We start from the raw sequence: 18,378 nt of genomic DNA on the forward strand, positions 1-18,378 counted from the left end.
ATTCTGTCAGTGTCTAGGACTCCACAGTAAGGGTAACTTACAGGAGAAGAGCCTCTACCAACAGCCGCTGGACATGCAGAGTAAACAAGAAATACTTTTCCTTGTGTAAGCCATTAAGATTTTGGGGTTGTGTTTCATTGCTGTTCAACCTAGTCTATCCTAAGACACAATTTTGTAAATAATTCAAGACTCAGACTTGCCTAAAGCCACATATATTTGTACCTACACGTATTATGTGCATCATTTGTCTGTATGCATATATATGTACACGCACATGATATGGATGCACATCTATAGATAAACAAATTTCAAAATAAATATCACATAGGCATTTTGAGCAAATGACTCAAGAACCATAACCTAGAAAAACAGGTCCTGGCACAGTGATATCTGAACCTTAGTGTTCATCCTATCTTATTTGAGACTCACTAATCAGCTCGGCTCACTAAGTTCCTTAGCCAGACTTGATCCCATCATCTGTTAGTTAAAGATCATTGTAATACCTTAGCCTTATAAAATGTTTTTCTTCCAAGAAGATCAAAGCAAATGAAAGCTTCTTTTATTTAGCTCTTCTTGTTACTCCAGTGACATGGCACATGTCAGTTAAATTATTCACATTTGATCAACTGAGAAAATGAGCTAGCAAAAGGTGAGGAGACTGATGGGAGAGCCCACAATGAGACAGTTTGGGATCAATGTCCAGACCCACCTTCTCTCTCACTGTGTCTTCTCTGCTGCCTCTACATCCTGCTATGACAGAGTAGAGACATGATGTGCTTTCATCATTTAAAAACATGATTACAAAAACCTACGCTGTCTAATTTAAAAATAAATGTGTAATATAAAGGTTTATGGATCATTTCAGCCAATTCATAACAAAATGGATTTTACCTATAACTGTTTGCTTTTAATAACATGAGCATAAACAACCTCTGCTACTCAGAAACTCCTCAAGTAGTAATTGAATGTTTCCAGTCACAAACCATTAGGATTGAATACAAAATCCCCATATTCTTTTGATTGTTTCTGTAGAAAACGGCCAACTCAGGTATCAGATCCTCATGCCTCATCAAATAGTGGATAACCATGTGTGAGCAGCCTGGTGCAGGGGGAGCCTACTAAATTTAGATTTACACTCCATACACCTTCCCCCGCACACCACACCCCTACTGCCTTACCGACTTCCAGGAATTAGGAAAGGATTATTTGTACAAAGGGTTGACCTGAAGGTGAATAATAGTTCTTTTGCTTCTGGAACTCTGGGTAATGTGTGAATACCTTTGTATACTCAAAAAAAAAAAAAAAATGACTTTCTAAATTCCTCTTCAAACTAACCAGAAGCCAGGCTTGACCAATATCTAAAAGATGAACACATAGAAAGTGATAGTGTAATAATAGTGCAGAGATTTTGATAATAAATCTGCCCATGAGAGAACTGGAGAAGATTTTTAGATATTTAAGAATTTCAATATAAACAATAGTGGACTAAATAGTTGCAAAATTACAAGTGAAAGCAATCAGGACAGCCATTACAACAGCTTTTCTGACAATGAAAATAAATTTTGAGGCCAATCTGTTGTCTTAACTCTGAAAGAACAAGAAATAGACAGGCAGCATATGACTGCACAAATGGCACCCACGAGGCCTGAGAGATTTATGGCGCTCGGTGTAAGAGCCAGGGATTTTTAAAACTGATACAAAGCAGTGGTTTCTCATTTCTCCAATAGCAATGTTAGCCATTTTCTGCCATGACAGCAGAATCCCCTCCAGGAAATGAAAGATCCAGAACCCATAGAGGCTGCTCCCTTTACTATCTCTGTTGATAGTCACACATCAGGCCACCTTGACTTTCCTCCCTGTTTAGAGAATAAAGGATGTATTTCACTCCTTAATGGCTCTCTGGACACGTAAGCCATAACTTGCAAAATTTAGAAAATGAGGGGACAGGAAATACATTTTTAAGCATACCTGACAACGTAAAAGATAATCTTTTTACAGTCTTTTCTTCATATTGATTGACCTAGTGAGGCACAGGAAATTGACAGACCTCATGGCAGGACGATGGGGCCACTGACTGTGGTCTTTGTATTACTGACGCAAGATGGTTTTAACATTTGCAGAGGTCCAGTCTCACAAAGGTTTAATAATTCAGGCCAGCTATGGTTGAAGGAGTTGTGTAATATAGGAAACTGTGCAAAAACTGAAGCTAGTTACTGGTGCTTGTACGTTGGACATGGTGTGGTTGGTGACACAATATTATATTAGATGTGTCAATAGGATAAAGAAGCTTAATTGTAACTGCTTGTGAGTTGGGGTGTTCTTAGTTAAGAGTAACAGATTTCCAAGACATATGGTCCCCAGATGAATTGCATTCTGTGATTCAATTTTTAAACTCAAAAATAGCTTCTACTGTATCAACTCATCTTAACCTGTCAAAGTTTACAGTGAGAGTACTTTCACTTAATAAAATACATGACAATCCTTTTTACATCAAAAGAAATGATTCTGATTTACAAATGGCCCTATGAAACAAGTTACAACATATAGATCATATTTTTAACTTGACCTTCCTAAAACGTGTTTCATCTCTATATACTATTGAATTTGGTAAGAAATTATTTTTAAAAGTAGCTGTAAGTTGTATTTTAAATATATTCAATAGTGATGACAAAATAAAATTAATTTCTCAGTAATACCTTACATTAATTTATTTCATACTTAATATGTGGTAATGGGATCATTAATGTTCCACTGTTAGATCCTAGTGTCACAGGATATAAAAATATAAAAAGCCTTCAAATAATCTATGAACCAGAACATGGACTCCCAGTGTTTGATGAAACAGTGCTCTGCAAAACAGGCAGATGCCTTTGAGGACCAAGATTTAAGACATAAGATAATAATTATATATATATATATATATATAATATCTCTTCATAGCCATCCACTTCACAAGGCAAATGTTGAGTTAGATCGTGGACTCCTCTGACCCCAGACTACAGTGCTTTATGCAATAATGATCTCGGAGGCTTTTCTACAAGTGATAAACTGTCCAACAGCTGGCCTACCAGATCATGCCTTGGTTGAAGATCAGAGCGAGGACATTGCCACTGATGTCAAATTCGGTGTATGAAGGCTAGAGGAGACACAGACATTCCTTGGATTAGCATCTTAAGTGGTTAAAATTGAAAGGCAAATGTTTCATGTTTCTGCATAGGTATGGGCGAGGCTCTCAACTGCTCTCTTGCAGCAACAATAATCAACTGCAGCAGAATAATCAATATAATAAATAATTAGTGATAAATACAATAATAAAGTACCCTTTTTAACATAGTAAGACTCATTTTAAAATGCTGTCATTCAATGTCGTGAAACTATGGCAAGATGGGCTTTCACACCCTGATGGTAAAAGTAAACATTGGAGCAAACTTTTAGAAAAACAATTTGACAATACATATTAAAAGCTTTAAAAACCTCGTTGTCTTTGACCCTGTAAGTCTACTTCTAGGAATTTGTTTTAACAAAGTAATCCTAAATGCTGACAAATTTTAAGAAGCAGAGATGAAACCATCTAAATGTGCAACATCGGTTAAGTGAATCCAGTATATCTACATTATGATATATATTGCAGCTCATTAAAATCATTGTTGGAAGAATATTTACATACACAAGAGAAAACTATGCTCTAATGTTCAACAAAAAAAATCTATAAAATCACACATTCATTATTTTTGTCAACTCGATATGAAACTATGCATAAAGAAAAGACTTGAAAGTAATCAGCAAAATTAATAGTTGTTATGTGTGGGTGATGGATCATGGTTTTTATTTTCTTCCTTAATTTTTGTATATTTTAAAATATTTTTCAACAAAAAATGTGAATTTCTTTTACAATAAAATAAATATAGAGAAATACAACAAAAGTTTAAGAAATTATTCAAGTCAATGTCCAGTGTTTGTCTTCTAGATAATACCATCCTGCTTAGAGTAGCACCAGCAGGCTGGTGTTTGTGCAGAGGGTACACCAATAGGAAGTGAGATGGGCATTTGTTCTAGGTGGCCCATCCAAAGGCGTCCTGGTGACACAATAGACATCCTAGAAGGAAAGCTTCTGTAAATGGGAGTAATGCTAATTAGCAAAGACAACAAAACTGACTCCTATTTAATTTGAGATAGAGAATAATCAGTCAGGAAACTGACTAATTGGTAAAAAGAGAAAAAGAGAATAGCAAAAAATATGAAGTGAGAGGATCAAGAAGAGCATGAAAGAGAGACTGATAGAGTGGCAGCTCCCTATTACTTCCCCGGATCCTGATATCTGCAGGAGTGGCTTCAGACTATGTATCCTCATAATAACTCCTTCCCCAGCACACACATACACGCACAGCACAGGCACACATGCTCACACATATACACAGCCAGAAGCACACACAATAAGATGACCTGAGAGCGTCTCTGTTTTTCTCAAAACCAAGAACCCAAAAATATATTTGTAAGAAGACAGAACAGGTCTCAGATTTGGAAACCCAACAAAACTATCACAACTTTGGAATGCTTTGCCTCAAGAGCTCTTGAATCCAGGCCTCAACTTCATCACTTTCCCAAAAGGCTTTAGTCCTCTCCTAGTCAACTGAAAGATACAGGCAATGTGCCTTGTAACAGATTCAGGGAGTAAACAGCAAGAATGGCATAACAAGAATGGTTAAATAACAAGATAAAATGATAAGACGATACATAATAAGATAATACGTGGCCCTGTTATATTAAACAGGACAAAGATGACCTGATGCTTTCAACATCAATTCACTCAAGATACTGCTAAAGGATACACAAAGTGTTTCACTGTTTGCAAATTATCTAGAAGCATAACGTGCCCAAGATGCAAAGATGTTTGGTTGACAGTTTTGTTCTAAAATCAACAATGAAAAAAATATGTCCTCGATGGAGAAAATAAATTGCTTCTAATCCAGAGAAATGTTAATTCTGTTAATTCTGAGTCTTTCCTCTTCCATGGGAGTGCTTTGCTCTGGATCATCTATTCTTTTCTCCTGGAGCCCTGTGAGATCACAGAACACCTCTGATAAATGCTCAGTCGGGTGGCCCGCACTATCTGTGGCCTTGGAACAGCTCTTCTCTGTGTCAGTTCAGGAATCAAACCTTCAACCTTGGCCTCTTTAGAAGAGTGTCATGATTTAGCCCACCAAACTATGGAAAACAAAAAAAATTCAAACTTTGCCAAGTACATTTACTCTCACAAGCACATAAACCTCTTAAAGACCATTTGAGATGAGAAATTTTTATAACTAGGTGATGAGAAAAACACTAAGGACACACTGGGAACCCCTGGCCTCATACTGGGCTTGCAGCAGGGGCAGCTGGAGGAATAAAATCTTTGATGTGTATATTGACCTGAGGCGGAGAAAGGGTATACGGCAGCCCTTTTGTGGTACAGACGCTCACCTGGGATTCAGATCTGAATATTTGACCTGCCGTTTCCTATCTGGGTGAGCTGGGCCAGTAACTTCTCTCTTTTTTTTTTTTTTTTTTTAATTTTTTGTTTATTGCAGTAACATTGGTTTATAACATTGCAAAAGTTTCAGGTGTACATCATTGTACTTCTATTTCTGCATAGATTACATCATGTTCACCACCCAAATACTAATTACAACCCATCACCACACACATGTACCGAATTATCCCTTTCACCCTCCTCCCTCCCCCCTTCCCCTCTGGTAACCACCAATCCAATGTCTGTTCCTATGTGTTTGTTTATTGTTGTTATTATCTACTACTTAATGAAGGAAATCATACGGTATTTGACCTTCTCCCTCTGACTTATTTCACTTTGCATTATACCCTCAATGTCCATCCATGTTGTCACAAATGGCTGGATTTCATTGTTTCTTATGGCTGAGTAGTATTCCATTGTGTATATATACCACAGCTTCTTTATCCATTCGTCCCTTGATGGGCACTTAGGTTGCTTCCAAGTCTTGGCTATTGTGAATAATGCTGCAATGAACACAGGGGTGCATGTACCTTTGCAAATTGGTGTTTTCAAGTTCTTTGGATAAATACCCAACAGTGGAATAGCTGGATCATATGGTAGTTCTATCCTTGATTATTTGAGGAATCTCCATACTGTTTTCCATATTGGCTGAAAAGATGTTCAAAATCACTATCTATCAGGGAAATGCAAATCAAAACTACAATGAAATATCACCTCACGCCGGTCAGAATGGCTGTAATTAACAAGACAGGAAACAACATGTTTTGGAGAGGATGTGGAGAGAAGGGAACTCTCATACACTGCTGGTGGGAGTAACTTCTCTCTTAAACCTACACCTCACATGCGCTAGGTCAGGGGTTGGCACAATACGGTCCATGAGCCAAGTCGGGACCACCACCTGTTTTTGTAAATAAAGTTTTATTAGAACACAACTACATTCATTCATTTATGTGTTGTCTATGGCTGTTTGGGACTAAAATAGGAAAGTCTAGTAGTTACAAGAGAGACCATATGGCCACTGAAAGGAAAACCCCTTGCTTTCCTCTACTACCTCACTCTACTCACAATACTTCTGACACAGATGTGTGGGTTTTCCCCCCACACCAAGCAATTTCCTAATTCCCTGTGGACATAAACTGGACGCCTTACAATTTAACTCAATTCTGACACTAACTGTCTGGAGTGTGTACAGATCCCACAGGTTAAGGGCTTAGTCCCCTAACTGACTGCCCTACTTCGGATGTCAATCCCAAGTTCATGTTGTCATCTATGTTGACTGACTGGCTACAAATCAGCGATTCTCACGACTTGCTCCTCAGGTTTAATAATTTACTAGAATGGCTCACAGAACTCAGGAAAACATTTATTTACTAGCTTGCTGGTTTATTATAAAAAGGCACAACTCAAGAAGAGCCAGGTGGAAGAGATGCGTAGGGCAAGGAATAGGGGAAGGGGTGCAGAGGTGGTGAACTCCCCTCCCAGTACCTCCATGTGTTCAGCAATCTGGAAGCTCTCTGAATCCCATAGTTTAGGGGTTTTTACGGAGACTTCATCACGTAGGCATAATCAATTATCAACTAAGTTTCCAGGCTCTCTCCTTTCCCTGGAATAAAAGGGCGGGGTGGGGTTGAATGTTCCGAGCTTCTAATCGTGGTTGGGTCTTTCTGCTGACCAGCCTGCATCCTGAAGCTATCCAGGAGTCCACCAAGAATTGCCTACCAAAAAATACTCCTATCACCCAAGATATTCCAAGGAATTTAGGAGCTCTGAGTCAGAAACCAGGATCAAAGACAAAATATTAGATCAAGAGATGTTCCTAGCACCTCAGTTGCTTAGGAAGTTACAAAGGTTTTAGGAGCTCTAGCCAGGAACCAGAAATGAAGACCAAAATATATATTTCTTATTACATCACAATATCACACCTGCAAAAGTGAAAATACTTACTATCCAGACCTTTACAGAGAAAATTTGCCTACTTCTGAACTAGATAATTTCTAAGATCCTTTTCTAATCTAAAATCTGTATTTGGTTGAAAATTAGACCCAGTTATTAAAAAATTGCTTTTCTGTAAATACCTTAGAAATGGAATTTAATAATGTATGCATTAAACTCAGAAACCCGCATTCTAAACCTGAAATAAATGTAAGAAGGCAACCTCCCCCCCACCACACACATAGTTTAAATTCAAGCCTCATTCTTTTAGAGGTAGATTTTTTTAACATACGAGATTATACTCTAGTTTAAATTTTTTAAAGCAATACTTTAATAATGTAAGTGTAAATCAATTTGCAATATGTTTGTTTAATTGCCTCTAAAATATAAAAAACGTAAAAGTAAATAATGCTTGGAAAAAAACAGCTTGTCTTGAAACCTCAGACAGTGAAATGATTCAAATGAGATAAGTATAATAAACTCACTAAGGGTCGCTCATCCCTAATAAGACTTTTAGGGACCAGCAACAGAGGAACCCATTTGGATTTGGGTTGAGGTCCATAATAGTCAATGGATTGGAAATTATCTTGTTTTATTTTTGGATCTTTGTTTGTTGTGGGCTAGCGTCAGTCATCTACCCAGAGGGAAGACATATGGTGCTCACTGGATTAAAGAGCCTGGGAAAACCCATCCTCCATCTGCAAGTTTAGTTATTTGGGGTAGATCATCAACCTGTGGATATTGGGAAATGCAATTCAGGATCTCAGAGAGAATTCTTTCATTGCAATGGCCAGCCTGACTTTTTTCACACAAATCTCATTTCCCACAGCTGGAATCACTAAGAGCTGCAGGCTGGCCTGGCCTGTGGCTCTGAGGCAGTGGTTCTCAAGTGTGGTCCCCAGACCTGAAGCAGCAGCAGCATCTAGGAACTGGTTAGTAAAGTAAATTCTTGGGCCCTGCCCCAGACCTACAGAATCAGAAACACTGTGCTTTCACACGCCCTCAGGGGATTCTGATGTATGCTCAAATCTGAGAACCACTGATCTAGGACAAATCCCACCCTCATCTACTAGGATGATTCAGCACCTTGGGCTTTGCACTGCATCCCTGGTTCCCTGCAGACAGACTCTGGACCAGTATTCATATGGAACTTCAAATCCAGCCTATGCTGTCCCTCTTCCTATGTTCTCAGCCCTTCGCAGGATATGCATGACTTCTTACTGACTCTTTATCATGCCATCTTCCTGAACTGCTAAATAATATCTCATTCCCAGCTAGAGAACATCAGTTTATCTTCCAATTCTATATTCCAGCCCATCTTGCTAACTCCATTCTGCTGCAAGGGAGTACCTTGAATTACAAATGCTGTAGATTGGGGTTCATGAATTAGTCATGATTTGGCAGAGTCTTTCAAATTTCTAGAGTTAAGCATTATAGTGAAAATTCAACATGATGGAAATCTGGTTAACGGCTTTGAAGTCCATCAGACATGAGTTTGAATCCTTGCTCCACCACTTACCAGCTATATGTTTTTGAGCAAATTATTAACCATCCTCTAAACTTCAGTTTATCGTAAAGCGGGAAAAATAATAATTTACAATTCATAGCATTGCTGGTATGAATACACAGAATAATATATGTAAAATATTTTGTAGAAGTTCTGACACATAATAAGCACAACATAAAAATATAATGCAATATAGGACTCTACTCTGATGGTCTGTCAATCATATGCCTCTTATTTGAGCCCTTTCATCAGCTCTCAGGGAAATCTCCCATATTTTCTATTTATGTAAATTTAACAAGGACCACCTCAAAAATATAATTTTAAATAAGATTCTGAGGTTTTAATTTGTTTGAACATGTTCTTATCCCATGCCATGCATTAGATTCTATTTCTTCTTAGATATTCTTTATCTACATTATTGATAAATGGTAAGGATGGTCACAAATTAAGGTGAGAGTAAAAGCATTCCGTGTTGAACTATTGCAGAAAACCCAAAGAGTTTATAAGAGAGGACTTAGGGCAGTTGTGCTGAATCAGGGTGGTTAAAATCCCTCCTGGGAGCACACCATTCCACTCACTCTGAGTCAGTGAGCTTTTTAGAAACACTGAGAACTCTCTGCTGTGCTCAGAAAAGCCTTGGGAAAGATTAACTTACATTACATGGTCTAACAGTTTGCTCCCAGGCAGGAATTTCCCCACCTCAGGTCATCTTCATAGGTTTGTTGTGATAATACTTTGGCCATAAATTTAGAACTGGAAAAATATACAGGGTCACTTTTAACCCAATTTTCTCAGCTGTAACAAGTACATAATTCAGTATATCTAACATAGTGGCTTTGTCCAGAAGGATACTTCATTGCCCTTATTTATTCCCTGGCCACATAAACCTAGGCAACTCACTTCAATTCATACTCTCAATTTTTCATAGGTAAAATGAAGACATTATGATTAATTATGTCAAAATTCCACCCAACATTAACATTCTATGGGTCTCTGAATCTAACGCTGGAGTAGAGCTTAGTTTTTATCAAGGTTGTTGTAATAAAAGTGAACGGACTTTTTAAGAGGTAGCTTCTCTATGACTGAGCAATTCAACTTAGAAAAATTTCTCATAAGGAAATAACTTGTGCATACCACTGTGATTTATCTATGAAAATATTTATCCATGTGGATATAAATAAATGTAAATAGAATATTTATTGTAATAAAAATTAGATGCAGTTTAACCGATGACAAATAAAACTAAATTAATTATAGTACATTCATATATAAAATATTACACAGCCATTTAAAAACTATATTATAAAAGAACACAGGGAAATGGTCACTATTAGGTGAAAATAACAGGTAACAAGTCAATAAGTGTATAAACATACACATACACAAATATATATATATATTTATAAAACTCTATAATACCAGATATAAATCTATAGTATTTGTTTATCTACATATAAATAAATACTAATACTATACAATTCAGATAATCCAAATAATAATGCCATGAGTGGTAGGATTACCTGTGATTTTTATTTTCATATTTAGCTTATACTGGATTTTCCGGATTTTCTACAATGAATTGGTATTATTTTTAGAGTTCAGAAAAAAAAAGAAAAAAAAATTTTTTGTTGTTGGCAAAAATGGACACATTTTTCTCTTTCATTCCTGAAAGGATTCTCAAAAGTATCTTCTCTGCCTATTTCAGATTCTCCTTTGCTTTATGACAGGTACTTTTTGGACTCATCACTTAGTCCAGGAGAGTATCAAAGAAACATTCTCATCTGCGTCTTCTCTCAAACGGCCCGCTTTTGGGTTTCTGCATCTCTGCCTGCACTGCCCACACTTTCCAGCTGCTGAGGCTTGTCTTACATTGGTCCCTTCACTGAGAACGCTTTCTTCCATCTCAATCTTTTGAAATTCTGATCCACCTTCAAGACTTAGTTCAAATGTCTCTTCCTCCATTAGGTCTGAATTTCTGATCTCTCTCACTCTCTCTGTCCCAAAGTCACATAGCAATTGGTTTCTCCTCTGGCATTTACATTTTTTGCTCTGTATTTACAATGGGAGCTTGCCAGATTAAGGAGTAGTGAAGACTGAGGAACTGGTGAATGAACATTCCATCTGAGGAGGGCAGTGATTTCTCAGTTCCAGCCAATTTCTCCGGAGTGGAACTATGGGTCTAATATTGCCAGGCCTTCCAATATGTCAAGAAAAGTAAGAAATCCATATGTTTTTAATGTAAAATTCCCAGTTTTTAAATATTAGCTCATTAAAAAACAAACAAACAAAACACTCTGCAGATCAAAGGAAAAAATATCTATAAGCTGAATGTAGCCTGCAGGCCCAAGTTGGCAACCACTTTTTAGGCTTACATCTTTCATATCTCTGTATCCCCTTACCACCCACTGCAGAAGTTTGCTCATATGATTTGCACCTAGTAGGCATTCAACTATGTAAGCTCTCCACTTGGTGGGTCAGTGATAATAGTATCCACAGCAAAGATCTATCACTCAACCTTAGTGTTTTACAACTTGTTTCGATGCTGAGTTTCTCTCTAAAGAGCCTTCCAAAAGTAACATGGAATAAAATTCACTCCTACGACCTAAAACAGGAACTTGTCTTTTTTCCTGTACTTCGTACTAACCCAAGAACACTGTCAGCACTCAATAAATAATAAATTATAGTCATTTAATTACAGCTTTTATGCATCCAGGTCATGTTATATTGACTTCACATTTGAAGCAAAATTTTCTAGCACTTAAGAAGAAAGCAGCAAGGGATAAAAGGCAAGCATAAGCCAAGAGATGGTCTAAGAAAGAAATGGTAATTTTTATATCTGCTTCAGAAGAGCTGAATCAGGCAAGGAAAATAGAAATGAAACCAAGCCAGCTGAATACCTCATAGCAGGGAATGGAAAAGCAACACAACAACATCCTGGATCTATAGCATTACCTCACTGTCGTTCACCAAACAGCATTACATAACTGCTTTTGGCTCCTCTGGGAGTCACTTTCAGTGAGGTTGATAGAGATGACCTAAGGAAAGGTACGATCTCAAAGTCAGATAGCCAGGCAGAGGATCTGGCCTGGAGTCTTGAGAACAGTTTTGAATGTAGGACTTCTCCAGAGACTAGAGGACATGAGACAGGACGGAGAGCAGGAGTAAAGGATATCCCTTCACTGGTGAGGAGACAAACATCATTGGCTAAAGAATACTAAGCCAGAATTGACTGCATGGGCACATTCTTGGAAGCAGGCAAAATTCTGTCAATAGATGGTGTTGCCTTGATGGTGCTAGAATGTGGAGGTTCAGCATTGAATCAGCCAGTCAACACATGTCTGCCATGTGACAACCACAGTTCTAAGTACAGAGGTCAAGGCCTCTGTTTTCATAGAGCCTTCATACTAACAGAGAGAGACAGATAATAAGCATGTTTACAAAAGGCATGTCAAAGAGTTATACCCTGTATAAAGAAAATAGAACAGTGTGCTAAAATAGAGATTGCCTGATGGGCCACATTAGATTGGAAGGTCAGAGAAGAGCTCTAAGGAGGTAACGTATTAGCTGAGTCCTTAATGACAAGCAGGAATCAGCCATGCCAAATTCTAGGAAACAGCACCCGTAGAGGGAGGAACAGCTAGGGCAAATGCAAGGACCATCCTGTGTTTCAGCATAAGGAAGAATCTCAATATTTGTAGACTTTACAAAACAAAAGCAGAACTAGGAGGAAATGAGCTCAGAGAGAAAGAAAAGCAGCAGGTCATATAGAATGTTGCAGGCCCTGGAAAGGGATTTAGAATTCATTCTAAGTACTTACAAAGCCACTGGAAGATTTTAAGCAAAAAAGGACTATCGACTCCTCAGATCATATTTCCCAAGATGACAGTTTCATTTGCGAAAGAGGGACAGTGGACACCCGGCAATGCGTTAGACCACAGAGTGATGTGTGTTCTACTGCTGCCTCAAACTTTGTGGGGGAGCCTGGGGTTGAGCACAGAGGTTGAGCTGGTGATGGGGTCAACACACCAGTGGGGCTCAGAGAAACTAGTGCTGTTGTTGTGGGAAAGGAAGCCATCTTGCTGGAAATCAGCTCCACCACTTGCCAGAGCCCTATCAGCAAACGGGGTGTTCCCTGAAACTTCTATAGCTCCCTGCTTGTGTCTCTGCTGAGCTCTTATCAGACTGTGAGCTTTATGAAGCAAGCACCCTATTTATTGACTCCTTTTGTCCCCAATGTACTTCACAGTGACTGGTATATGATAAGTATCCCAGAGTTTGTTTAGTAGGATTCAAAGGAATTAATAGAATGTGCAGTTGATCCTATCCATCTTGCACTGCTTCTAGAAAAGCCAGCAAGCTTTATGGGGAGGGAGCTGACGAGGGGCAAGATTTACTGAGTTCACCATTTTAACTGACAGGTTAAGATCTACTGCTTATCCTATGCTAATTTTATGAGAATACTGTAAGCCATGATACTCAAGTCTGACTCTCTCTGAATTAAAACAGTACTCATTGATCTTCATTTACTGACATCTACAAAGGTGATCTCACCCCCTAAATTCTGACGTGTCTTCCTCTTGCATGGTGTGTGTAAGTGATGAACTATAAAAGAATAATCTGATAAGAGAAAAATGAATATCTTACTTACATATCCATATTCCAAATCCCAGCACCAGCAGTAATTGCAAAATCTCACAAAACATGCCCGGAGAAAGTCCCCGATGAGGATTGTGACATAGGTGGTCAGAACATCAGAAACGGTCAGCCGCACAAATTCCTATTGAGATATTATCTGCATTAAAACTTGCATTTCTCGGGGGCCAGCCCCATGGCTGAGTGGTTAAAGTTCCGCGTGTGCCAGTGTGGCAGCGGGTTCCAATCCCAGGAGTAGACCTACTCCACTCATCAGCCATGCTATAGAGGCAACCCACATACAAAATAGAGGAAGATTGGCCCAGTCATTACCTTAGGGTGAATCTTCCTCAGCAAAAAGAAAAGAAAAAAGTACATTTCTCTCTGTTAACATCAAATTTGTCGTTTCTAAATAGTATCAGCTTGGAAACTTCAATTCATAGTAAAGGAAGTAGCTAGCCATATTTAGCAAATGAAGAATGTTTCAGCCCTATTTTATTAGTCTAAAAATAATTATTTCCTGTTCCAAAATCACTGTATCAAAAGCCTTCTTACTGAGAAACTTAAATAAGCATGACACAAGAACCCAAGACAGGAAGACATTGACCATACAGAGTTTAAAACTTTAATCTGGCCAACAGCACTATTTATAAAGTTAAAAGAAAAACTTGGAAAGAATTTGTAGCAGATATGATAGAGGATTGGGTTTTTTAACGCATTCAAAATTTTATGAATCAGTATGACAAAAGACGGGCAATCCAATAATGAAAAAATATGGTACATGGAACAAATAAGAAATTCACAGAAGAAAATATACAATTAAAACATTAAAAAATACTTAAACCCCACTAATAAAAATGAAAATTAAAACAGTGAGCTGTTGCTTCACAGAGTGATATTTATTTAAAAATCCGTGCTTCTTCATAGTGGTGAGAGTGAGGTGACACAGGCACCGTCATAAACTGATGGGGAAGTTAAACTAGTGCAACATTTGGGGGGAAATTTGTGAATATCCAGCACACTTTAAATTATGTGGAGTTTGATCAAGGAAATTCACTTCTAGAAATATTTCCTACAGTAATATTAACACAAGTGCACAAATCTATATGTATAATTATGAGAGTATCGCTTCTTCCAGATAAAAATTGGAAATAATTTAAGTGTGCTCAGGAGGAGATAAATTAAATAAAACAGGGTGTCCACACAACGGAATATTGTGAGCTCTTAAAAAAAACTGCTATTGTGGTTATGGATGCACAACTATGCAAACATATAACTAGAAACCACTGAATTATACACAGCCGGCCCTCTGTATCCGTAGGTTTCACATCCGCAGATTCAACCAACCACAGATCAAAATTTCGCTGATACAGAGGAATTGAATTGCACCTGCAAATGCAAAACCTGTGGATGCGGAGGACTGACTGTATTCACTGTATTACACCATTTTACATAAGCGACTTGAGCGTGGGTGATTTGGGTCCCTGGCGGGTCCTGGAACCAATCCGCCGCTGATGCCGAGGGAGGACTGTACTTTGAATGGGTGAAATGTACCCTATGTGAATTATGTCTCAATGAAGTTGTTTAAAAAGTGCTAAAATGCTATGGTCTAATAAGAAACAGGGTTTTAAAAATTTATGAACAGGAGATGTGATATGTTGTCATTTGTTAACAAAAAACCCTATGTATATATACGTATATGTATATGTATAATATGTATAGATATATGCATAGAAAAGGTTTGAAAAATTAGAAACTGGTTACCTCGGTGGTGTGGACTTGAATTTCTGTGCAAAGTGTGTGTGCTGTGGGTTGGAGAGGAAGTTCACTATTTCCTCATGGGACTTGTATGACCATGGGCAATAAATATAAGAACAGACATATATAATTATAAATTTTCATCATGATAGTCACTTCCACTCTTCCCTTTCTGTTCCTTCCAAAATATTTGTGCCCTAAGACTGAATACACTGAATATCTAAGATATATTTTTCCAGAAATACTAGTGTTCTCCCATAATATGAGAAGACTTTTGGTTTGTATTTCCAGCTACCTATATAATCTCCCTTCTATAATAACTAGTGAGAAAGAATTATCTCATAGGACAAAGGGACATTTGACTAGCAGTCATTAGGTTGATTTCTAGCCTCATAATTCAGAGCAATGCTTCCTAAACTCCGGGTAGTCATGTACCACCGTCACGATTCTTGTCATGTCCAAGTACTATCTGAAATATTATTTACTTAATATTTCTTTTAACTTTAATATACTTGTTTTTAAAAGATAACTGCTACTATTTTAAATAGAAGGTGTATATCACATGCCATAAGTAGAAATTAACTGTAACATAAATACAATAAAGGCAAAAAATATTATATTGAAAACTTAAAAATATAGATTTAAAAGATTATCTCAGCATTAGTTCTCACCAAAAGTAGCACCTGTGACAAGGGCTTGTAAGCAAGTAGTGCATTGTGGGAAGTGTTGTCAAAGAACAGAGTGGGGATTGGGAAGAATGAAACAGGAAAGGAGAGAAAATCTTAACCCAAGGATGTGTTCAAAGCTATCACTACTGGGGCAAATGGTCTTGATTCTTCCGGGGACCCACTCAGTAGCCATATATAATGAGCCTCAGAATTACCCACTCAAGAGACAGAAAAAGGAAGTATTGATCCACTAGCTCCCATTCCCCTTAGTCAAAGATGGCGCCATGTGACATTAACAACTCGCTTGGTGACAGCAGAGAGCCTCTGGGATAAAGGTGAGACTATGTGCACAGCTCAGTTGAGATGCTATTAGGTAACAGCTGCATGCAGTTATTTGCTGCAGCAACAGCTAGACTCAAATGGTGGGCCAGGAGTGTGAGGTTTCTGCATAATCTGAAAGTTTCAGTATAATCTGACTCTAGCTCTCCAAATTATTCTTGTGTTTGCTCTTCTCTTTGTCGTCTCCTTTCCAGCCCCATTGGTTTTCTTTCAGAACCCCAAACTCCATACTTTTTCATGCCACAGGGCCTTTGCATGTGATCTTCAGTTTACTCAATCACTCTTACTTCACCTCTTGACTCAGTTTACTCCAACTAGTATACATCACTGCAGAATCACTAACTTAGAGAAGCCTCTCTCACCTCACTGAAAAGAACAAGCTCTCCTAGAAGTTCTCAGATTCCATGCATTTCATTCTTGTAGTGCTTTGTTGTTATTGTAAATTTGCAATTTTTTCATAATTATTTAATTAATGGCTTTGTTCCCCAAAGAGATTGTAATTTTCACAAGGGCAGCACTATTGTACCTGTTGTACCTCTAGTATCTAGCACAATGCCCGGCACTGAGCATGCACTCAATAAACATGGAATGAATGAATGAATGATAGTAAATTCTTGTAGTTATTTCTAGCCATAACTTTTCTCTTCCCTACTCTTATTCTCATTTTCATTCCCCCAGCAATTTGAGTTCAGATCCTAATAACCAGCATCAATTAGAGGTAGGCTATGAGGGCTATTTTTAGGTTTCCACTGCCAGGTCAGGAAGACTGCCTCAGGTGAAAGAAAATTTCAGAGTGGTTTTGAAGTCCTCCATGTCTTTCTAAGCATCCTCATCTCAATGGTTGAAATTCTGTTTCTCCCAAGCAGTGTCGTAACTTTCACATAAAATACCAGGATTCAAACTTTATATGGAAATGTAAAAAGGTTTATTCACACACCATAGGCAGAATACACTGCTTTATAAGAAAGGTGGCCCGGCCCATCTCGGGGACATCATGCAATCTGAGTCCCTAGCGTGCTAGTCAGGATGGGAGCACGATCTCCACACAAGCCTCCTGTTGAGCACTGCACTCCATGCCTAACGACTTTACACTCATGTCATTTAGTTAAAACATCTGGGCAGCTTTGATCAGTAAACCTAAGAGAATGATTAGCAGGTAAAGAGAAAACAATAGTCAAGAGACATCACAATGGGCCACAGACTGTAGATATTCCATGGCAGGAGTCTGCAGAGTATGTGTTGATGCTGATTATGTTTCTGGGGGATAATTCAGCACTATGGACAAGGAGACAAACTCTAATCAGACTGTAGATTAAATTTGGGCTCCTCACATTGACTTCCTTTGAGGTCTTGAGCCTTTCTAAGTCATAGTCTCCTTATCTATAAAATAGAGATAATAATATAACTTATCTCGGAGGGTAATTGAAAAATCCAAGGAAGTAATGCTTGGCACGCTAGAAGTATTCAATAAATGTTAGCCATTGTTGTTATCTTCAGCCGTTGGCTGCTTTCTCTCCTTCCCTGAAATGCAGACTCAGTATATAGCTTCAAGTAGCAATCTCTCAAGAATGACTCTGTTGCTTACCTATCAGATACCATTGGAAATGAGACTAAATGACTATATCTTGAGATTCTCTGGAGAGATAAAGGAGCCACCAAATTATCTTATATTTATATTCAAAGAGAGCTTTGAGTCCCACAGCATGCTTGAGGAAAAACAAAGCAGAGGGCATCCATGGAGGAGAAGAGGGAACATTTGGAATGTTCTCATAGAACAATGAAAGTCTTTGGGGTGCATCTTTAACACTACTTGCAAAGCAGCTGCCTTTACTATTTCTTCTGGAGTCACTTTAAGTGGCTAAAAGAAATGTTTCCAGGTGCATGGGTATAGAGATTGGTGTCTGAAGGGCCAGACCTTCCCAGAACTCAGGGTTTTTATGTCCCCTGTGTTCTCTTTGTTCCCATGGATTCCACCTCCCTCATCAACATTCCATTCAGAACCACAACCCCTTCCCTCTGGTCAGCTTCTGCCT

At 38.2% G+C, this 18,378-nt stretch overlaps 1 protein-coding gene across 1 annotated transcript in view; it reads right to left on the bottom strand.

The window, feature by feature from the left end:
• Positions 1-18,378, bottom strand: part of TMC1 (transmembrane channel like 1) — a 169,528-nt gene that overhangs the window by 14,884 nt on the left and 136,266 nt on the right. The window contains exons 18-19 of the mRNA XM_058565372.1: positions 13,597-13,725; positions 3,069-3,136 (exon numbers count right to left, since the gene is read on the bottom strand). Of these exons, the coding sequence (XP_058421355.1) occupies positions 3,069-3,136; positions 13,597-13,725 (197 nt within the window). The remainder of the gene's footprint in view (positions 1-3,068; positions 3,137-13,596; positions 13,726-18,378) is intronic.

The sequence above is a fragment of the Diceros bicornis genome, chromosome 22 (genome assembly GCF_020826845.1).
Source record: "Diceros bicornis minor isolate mBicDic1 chromosome 22, mDicBic1.mat.cur, whole genome shotgun sequence".
NCBI lineage: Eukaryota > Metazoa > Chordata > Mammalia > Perissodactyla > Rhinocerotidae > Diceros > Diceros bicornis.